General features: G+C 48.2%; 1 protein-coding gene across 3 annotated transcripts in view; it reads left to right on the top strand.

Moving 5' to 3' along the window:
• Positions 1 to 5440, top strand: part of LOC130130566 (uncharacterized) — a 28404-nt gene extending 22964 nt beyond the window's left edge. Inside the window, exons 10-11 of one of the 3 annotated variants that reach the window (XM_056300280.1) lie at positions 3271 to 3403; positions 3442 to 5440. In XM_056300280.1, the coding sequence (XP_056156255.1) occupies positions 3271 to 3360 (90 nt within the window). In that variant the 3' untranslated portion in view covers positions 3361 to 3403; positions 3442 to 5440. Of the gene's footprint in view, positions 1 to 3270 lie in introns of all 3 variants that reach the window. The other 2 variants (XM_056300279.1, XM_056300281.1) reach the window with 2 other exon arrangements.
• Positions 5441 to 8781: the final 3341 nt, after the last annotated feature.

Here is an 8781-nt window from a genome sequence, read left to right as displayed (position 1 = left end):
TGAGCTGGCGGGCTTGTACTCGTTGTCCCAACTACAGGTCCTGGACATCAACGTGGGGCTATATAGAGACGACGGGCTGCAGTGTATTTGCAAACAATGGACTAAAAATTTCAGTTGAGGCCAACGAAAACCGGATTGACTTCCTCCACATCTCTCCAGGTCTTAGAAGTAGTACACACAGGCCATACATGAAGCCCAGCAATACACTACAATACATCCACAGAGAACGCAATCATCCGCCCTCCATTTTGAAAAATATCCCAGTGAGCATAAACAAAAGACTCTCATGTTTATCATCCAGCGAGGCCATCTTTAACGAAGCAGCCCCCCCCCCCCGCCCCGTACCAAGAAGCCTTACAAACATGTGGAAATTATTTCAGACTTAAGTACAGTCCACCACCAATTAGTGACAGCCAGCAACAACAACAACAACAAAAAACCGCAGCAGAAGGCGGAGCATCGGCTGGTATAATCCACCTACAGCGCCACCGTGTGGCCTCTAATATTGGAAAATAATTTTTCAAACTTCTGGATGAGTGCTTTACCCCACACCACCAATTGAGGAAAATGTTCAACAGGGAACACAGTCAAAATGAGCTACAGCTGCAGGCCAGATGTTCAGCAGGTTATTTCATCCCACAACACAAGCGTCACGGCCAAGGCACAGACCCCCTCCCCGCAACCAAGCACCTCCAGCTGCAAATGCCGTGTTAAGACGTCGTGTCCTCTAGAACAGTGTTTCTCAACCGGGGGTCCGCGGACCCCTAGTGGGCCGTGGTGTAACTGCAAGGGGTCCGTGAAAATAAAATATCTTTAAAAAAAAGATCCTGTGACATTTATAGAAATAGGATTATTTTACTCAAATGTGACTGAGACCTTTATCTACCTAAACTATAAAGGGTAACAGGACTTTTTTCTCTAATCACATCTGTTTCACAAGTGTAATTTATTGTATTTTAATAAGAGATCTCGCTCCCGTTTGCATTGTTAAAAGTTACTGCATAAGAATTCTGTTTTGTTAACTATATCTAAGTTACAACTGAAAGCTCTTATTTTTGCCCCAAAGAGTGAATAAATGCTGTAATGCAATTTAAAATGCAGTTTCTACTGTTTCTATCAAATTGCAACCCTCCTCCCCCAAAATCAGGTGGAGGGGTCCTCAGGGTAGATCAAAAATACGCAGGGGGTCCAGGACCCCAAAAAGGTTGAGAACCACTGGTCTAAAAGGACAATGCCAGACAGAGGGAGTCATCTGCCAGGCACCGGTGACAGGAGAAGACAACTGCAATGTGGACACTTACGCGGGATTAACAGAGGGCCCTTTTAAAATGGGGTTTAACGCCCATATGAGCAGCTTCAGAAATGAGCATGCAAGAAATGCGGCGGCCTCAAGCCGCCACATTTGGTCAATGGTAGACAAGAGTATCAGTTAGTCCGTCTCATGGAAGATGCTTGCAAAGAGCAATACATATTCAGTTAAGGGTAAAAGATGCGACCTGTGCTTGGCAGAAAAGTATTTTATTATTATTCGCAGACCTGATATGTCCACCTTGGATAATAGAAACGAATTGGCCACCAACTGTAGACACCGAAAACAATATCTCCTTTGTAATTACAAGTAAAATGTCTTTATTATTCTCCCCCCCCCATTAGATGATACACGTGATATTTATGAATTTTTTTAAAATATGCTTTTTTTTTAAAAAAAAAATGCTATTTTAAATTTGTTTGTTTTTTTAACTACCTGTCCTCCCAACTGTGCCCCAACACCGCCCCAATATATAACTCACATAAAGTACCTTGTTATATTTCTGGTGTACCCCATTTCAACAGCGCCCCGGCCTCTAAATGCTGTCAGGCCGACGCTTGTCTCTGTTTTGCCGTTGTCCTCTCTCGTCACCGTGGCTTGTGGCGGTTGTGGCGAAGGTGTCATTGGTTTGTTGATGATTCTTGTGTCGTGGGGCGATACGTTGTGTTGAATGTTCGGCATGCAGCTGTAACTAATGTCGATGGCGTCCTTATTGAACGTCTCCCTGTTTGTGGCCATGGTGTCACTGTAGGGGGGGGGTTGTACCCGGTGGTGGTTTGCCGGCAGTCAGTGTGTAATGGTGGGTTGTACTTGAGCTTAAAATTGAAGCCGCTCTTCTGCAATGCGTCTTGGTATGGGGGCGCAGCGTCGCTGAAGATGGACTCACTAGGTGACAATCTTGAGAGTCTTCTATCAATGCTTTCTGGGATGTTCTTCAAGATGGCGGGTGGGTGGTTGCTGTCTCTGTGGACATACTGCGGCGTGTTGTTGGGCTGCATGTACGGCTTGTACGTGCCGTCCCTAAGGTCCACTCAGATGTCCAGAAAGTCCATTTGGTTTTTTTGTTTGCTCCAGTGGTGATTTTTCAGCCCACTGTTTGGGAATATTTTGCAGATTGTTTTCTTAAATTTGCTCGACCTCTCCCGGTGTTTTGCTACAAGTTGCTAGCCCGTCACCCCTGTAGAGTCCAACATCGATGTTCCAGGTCCTGTACAGGGCCTGGGACATTCACAGAGGGGACATTCGACAAGAGGTCGAACGCTCACACGTGTAGCTTTAGAAACCACCGTTTAAAGACCGTCACATCTTGAAGCCCTTATATTTGGTCGTTGGCAGGCAGAGACGTTAATTATTCAACCAGCTGGAAAATCCTCTCAAAGAACAAAGCATCTTCACCCAGCAGGGAAATGTGCAATAAATATCTTATCATCTGCAGACCAGACATGTCCACACCGAATAACAGGAATGACTTGGACACATAGATACAAGCTCCTATTTTGTAAATATAAATAAATCATGACAATAGACAACTACCCCCCCACCCCATTGGACCGTTAGCGATCACGTGTTTTTGAATCTCTGAATGTTGCACCTCTCCCTTCCCCATTGGACGTCGTGCACGTGATGTGCGTGACGGGGCGGTAGATGGTATGTCCTCCCTCGAGTCGCTTTATCGACAGCTGATGATTGCTTATGGCAGGAAACAGGCTTGCACCGTCTCATAAAGAATTTACTGGACCCACTGGATTATTTATATATATATATATATGTGTGTGTGTGTGTGTGTGTGTGTGTGGAGACAGAGCGAGATATGAGATGTGTATAGATATGAATGTATGTTCGTACTGTGATACTCTACTGTACTCTATCACTCACTTCCCTAGATGTCCCTTGCGTCCTAAATGTGCAGTAAATGTACACACACCCTGTCTCTAATGTTCTCTAATGTTCTGTTTCCACAGAGTCCAATAGAGCATCTTTATGTTCCAGAGACGGAGGATGTGGAGTCGGGGAAAATTGTACTTGTAATGGAAGATGGCTCCACTCAGTAAAACTCTTGAGAGACACACAACACACACAACGCACACACACACAAACACACACACACACACACACACACACACACACACACACACACACACACACACACACACACACACGAACAGTTGTCCTGATGGCTGTTGTGTCAGAGCATATCTACTACCTGGCCCGAGAGGAGGCGTACGAGTTTTCATCCTTCGCTGAAAACCGAGGTGACCCCGACGACGTTGAGCTGAACCACGGCTGCGGTACCAACGGCTGCCAAGAACACGACCCGCTGGAGCTACCCTTAAAAGCTGGACAGCTATCTTGTACCCGCCTCGCGCCCAAGTCAGTGGGAACGAGTCGGCATGGATCTTTCCTACCGGGTTCCACGACACCCCGGGATTTTGCACAGGTCCAAAACTGCCTGGATTTTTTTTTGGAATGCAACGGAAAACATGGATTACCATCAGGAGAACCTCACCGGTTACCATCGGACGTGCGGAGGACATCAGCATCTCGTGATGCAAAGGTTCAGACGAGCTGGCACGCTGCCACGAGGCGTCATAAGGTGGCTGAATAAAGACTGCTGTGATATAGAGGACCACCTGACCGAACGCCAGCTCGTCCGCACCACGTGCCGTGTCGACTCTCCACTGTAAACGGTACAGAATTGAAGCTGCAGACCCAGGACGAGCTGGTATTTACCCAGGGTCGTATTCGAATGACCCACGGCCTGTGATCGTGTATGGATGACGAAACGCGGATCGACCCTGCGTTAAGTGACTTGTGTCATATCCAATACAGGTTTTATGTGTGAATGGGGCTTTGTACATGGTCGGTGGCGGGCAGCTTCGGCAGTTGGGGACATTTTGATGAATAGGAGGGCAAGAGTGAGCCGAATGATGCTGCACCTAGTAAGAGCTTTACTTGCCGTAAACACATGGCACAACAGTCCATTACTTGAAATGCACTAAGCACAGGGCACGAGAGCAAACGGGTAACGGCCTCTCGCTGCCACTGTGACTACTGTAAGTCAATACGACCTTATTGGAGGTAGACAATAGGGTTAACCATAAGCTCACTGGTTGCAAAGTACAAACTGAGCTTGGCTTGGGGGTCACCGAGTCATGTCTCATATATTCAGAATGTTCGAGAGAGGATGTCCAGGTGGCGTGGCAGTGTATTGCCTACCAACACGGGGATCCCAGTCCAAATCCCTGTGTTGCCGGGCGTCCCTACAGACACAACCGGACGTGTCTGCAGGTGGGAAGGCGGATGTGGGTATGTGTCTTGGTCGCCGCACTAGCGCCTCCTCTGGTCGGTTGGGGCGCCTGCTCAGGGAGGAGGGGTAACTGGGGGGGAATAGCGCGATCCTCCCACGCGCTACGTCCCCCATGTGAGACCCCTCGCTGGCGGCTGGCGACTCCACATGTATCGGAGGAGGCGTGTGGTGGTGTGCAGCCCTCCCCGGATCGGCAGAGGGGGCGGAGCGGCGACCGGGACGGCTCGGAAGAGTGGGGTGATTGGCCGGATACATTCATTCATTCATCATTCATTCGTTATCTGAACCGCTTATCCTGCTCTCAGGGTGGCGGGGATGCTGCAGCCTATCCCAGCAGTCACTGGGCGGCAGGCAGGGAGGCACCCTGGACAGGCCGCCAGGCCATCACAGGGCCCCCCCACACACACACACACACACACCTAAGGACAATCAAATACAGCCAAATCACCTGACCTACATGTGTCTGGACCGTGGGAGGAAACCGGAGCCCCCGGAGGAAACCCACGCAGACACGGGGAGAACATGCACACTCCACACAGAGAACGACCCGGGACGACCCCCAAGGTTGGACTACCCCGGGGCTCGAACCCAGCACCTTGTTCCTGTGAGGCGACCGCGCTAACCGCTGCACCACTGTGCCACCTGTCCAGATACAATTGGGGAGAAAAATGTTCAAGGAGTTAATCTTGCGAGTGAGTCCTTATTAAAATCTTTCAGAAAACAATGTGGAGTACAAACTCTCCAGTCACATCCTAAACTCTGACTTGATTTTTGAAAGTGAGGAAATGAGACCACCTGTTTGTTCTGCTTTATATATATATATATATATAAAACCAGTTTATTGTTTTTACAGCGACGTCTCTCTATCAATACCTCAAAACAACAAGGACAGAAATGACTTCTGGCACAGCCAGCAAAGGGATTTGGTTAATCGAGAACTTGTTTCGCAGACCTTCAAGCCGAAAGAATTGTGTTTGAATTTTGTCCTCTTGTTGTTTTGTTGCACTGTGTAATTTTGTCAGCTAATTTTGTCAGCAAGACTCATAACTTGGGGTCATAACTTGTTTGCACTGTGAGCACAATGCTATGTTGTCAAGCAGGAAGATATTTGCCATGTACTCTGGTGGATGTAGGCCCTGGGAGACAAAATGTTTTCATCCCCGTCAACCTGCGAGACCCGACCAACTTCTGCCTCCGGCGGCTCACAAACTGAAACCCGTGAACATTTTTTGGATCTACTCCACAAACTCCTGGCTCAGAGTGATGATTGTTTTGTTTTTTGTTTTTGGTGGGATTTAATCATCCCCTTTAACGGCTGTTTTTATTGTGCAACGTTTATAGACTGCTGGACAGTGTGGGTATTGCGCAATTGCATGCAAAGAATGTTTTAGTTTTTTACGGTTGCTTACACGAAAATAAAATAAATAAATAATGCACAGTGAGTGAAACCGGACACGCCAGTCCAGACCTGGACAACTGCTCACACATTCTCAACCTCGCACTGTTTTGCAAAACGCTGCACACAGTGTCTTGCGCAACACCAGACACTTCTCTACATTAGACACAGAAATCTAATATGATGTCACTCCTTTGCCGTTTCAAGGCACTGACTTTCAAAATACCACATCCATGACCCAATGGTTCAAACGCTGCCATCAGGTGTACCGCCAACTAGGGGCTTAACTGGCAACTCAACAATCAGGCATAAGCACTATAACAAGGCAACAGGGGAGTGTGCCTGTCTTGAGCAAAAATGTTGAAGGCGACATTGCAGTAAGAGGGACAGGGACAGGTAGACCAGGAGGAGGACGAGGACCAGATTTATCAGATGAGAATCGAGCAACACCGGTTGGCCATGATGGGCTGGCTTTGAGGGAGGCTAGACAGGGAGTTCAGCCCAACCTCAGCGGATATACTGGTTGCGATTCGGACTGTTCGTTGGACAGCAGCAGAGGTGAAAAACAACTATTCTCTGCTGTGAACGATAAAATCAGTCCAATATACCCTACTGGATGCACTGAAACAATGCCTTGTATGTCCAAAGGAGTTGCATCAAGTGCAACTGGACTCGGTATACAGTTGCACTTGATTCAACTCCTTTGGATAACCATGACCTGGATGAATGAGAACATTCACAGAAATGCCTGGTATGCTGTCCCGTGACATTTTACATGTATTTTGATTGGTCTACGTAGGATGGAGGGTCGACAACATCGAGGAGGGAGGGGCCCTGTATTCTCAGAGGGACAAGCGAGCGCTATCGCAAACACGGCGTTGGCCAATAATGCAATAATACCTTAGAGAAATTCAAACAAGCATCCTCAACGCTTGGGCAGCACGGTGGCACAGTGGTTAGCGCTGTCGCCTCACAGCAAGAAGGTCCTGGGTCCAAACCCTGGGGTTGTCCAACCTTGGGGGTCATCCCAGGAGTACAAGGAGATGCAGTGTAAAGCAAAGGGAGAGGAAAGGGCGTATGGTGAGTTGTATGACAGGTTAGACACTAAGGAAGGCGTAAAGGACTTGTACCGATTGGCTAGACAGAGGGACTGAGCTGGGAAGGATGTGCAGCAGGTTAGGGTGATGAAGGATAGAGATGGAAATGTGCTGACAAGCGAGGAGAGTGTGCTGGAAAAGTGGAAGGAGCACTTCGAGGGGCTGACGAATGAAGAAAATGAGAGAGAGAGAGAGAAGGTTGAATGATGTGGGGATAACGAAACAGGAAGTGCGGTGGATCAGCAAGGAGGAAGTGAGGGCAGCTCTGAAGAGGATGAAGAGTGGAAAGGCAGTTGGTCCTGATGACATACCTGTGGAGGCATGGAGATGTTTAGGAGAGATGGCAGTGGAGTTTTTAACTACATTGTTTAACACAATCTTGGAAAGTGAGAGGAGGCCTGAGGAGTGGAGAAGAAGCATACTGGTGCTGACTTTCAAGAGTAAGGGCGATGTGCAGAACTGTAGCAACTACAGAGGTATAAAGTTGATCAGCCACAGCATGAAGATATGGGAAAGAGTAATAGAAGCTAGGTTCAGAGGAGAGGTGATGATCAGCGAGCAGCAGTATGGTTTCATGCCACGAAAGAGAACCACAGATGTGATGTTTGCTTTGAGAATGTTGATGGAGAAGTATAGAGGAGGTCAGAAGGAGTTATGTTGTGGCTTTGTGGTTTAGAGAAAGCATATGACAGGGTGCCAAGAGAGGACGTGTGGTGTCGTATGAGGAAGTCGGGAGTTGCAGAGAAGTATGTAGGAGTGGTGCAGGATATGTATGAGGGCAGTGTGACAATGGTGAGGTGTGCGGTTGGAATGACAGATGGGTTCAAGGTGGAGGTGGGATTACATCAAGGATCGGCTCTGAGCCCTTTCTTGTTCGCAATGGTGATGGACAGGTTGATGTATGAGATCAGGCAGGAGTCTCCGTGGACTATGGTGTTTGCGGATGACATTCTGAGCTGTAGCAAGATATATAGGGTGAAGGTTGAGGAGAGCCTGGAGAGGTGGAGGTATACACTGGAGAGAAGACGAATGGAAGTCAGTAGGAGCGAGATAGAATACCTGTGTGTGAACGAGAGGGAGGACAGTGGAATGGTGAGGATGCAAGGAGTTGAGGGGATGAAGGCGTATGAGTTTAAATACTTGGGGTTACCTGTTCAAAGTAACGGGGAGTGCAGAAGAGAGGTGAAGAAGAGAGTGCAGGCAGGGTGGAGTGGATGGAGAAGAGTGTCAGGGGTTACTGGCTACAGAAGGGTACCAGCAAGAGTTAAAGGGAAGGTTTACAAGATGGTTGTGGAGACAGTGGCACTGACGAAAAGACAGGAGGAGGAGCTGGAGGTGCCAGAGTTGAAGACGCTGAGATTTTAATTGGGAGTAACGAAGAAGGACAGGATTAGGAACGAGTATATTAGAGGGACCGCTCAGGTTGGACGGTTTGGAGACAAAGCAAGAGAGACAAGACTGAGACGGCTTGGACATGTGTGGAGGAGAGATGCTGGGTATATTGGGAGAAGGATGCTGAATATGGAGCTGCCTGGGAAGAGGAGAAGAGGAAGTCCAGAGGAGGTTTATGGATGTGGTGAGGGAGGACATGCAGGTGGCTGGTGTGACAGAGGAAGATGCAGAGGACAGGAAGAGATGGAAACGGATGATCGGCTGTGGCGCCCCCTAACGA

Source organism: Lampris incognitus, chromosome 20 (assembly GCF_029633865.1).
Source record: "Lampris incognitus isolate fLamInc1 chromosome 20, fLamInc1.hap2, whole genome shotgun sequence".
In the NCBI taxonomy this organism is placed as follows: Eukaryota; Metazoa; Chordata; class Actinopteri; order Lampriformes; family Lampridae; genus Lampris; species Lampris incognitus.
This window is presented reverse-complemented; position numbering and strand designations above follow the sequence as displayed.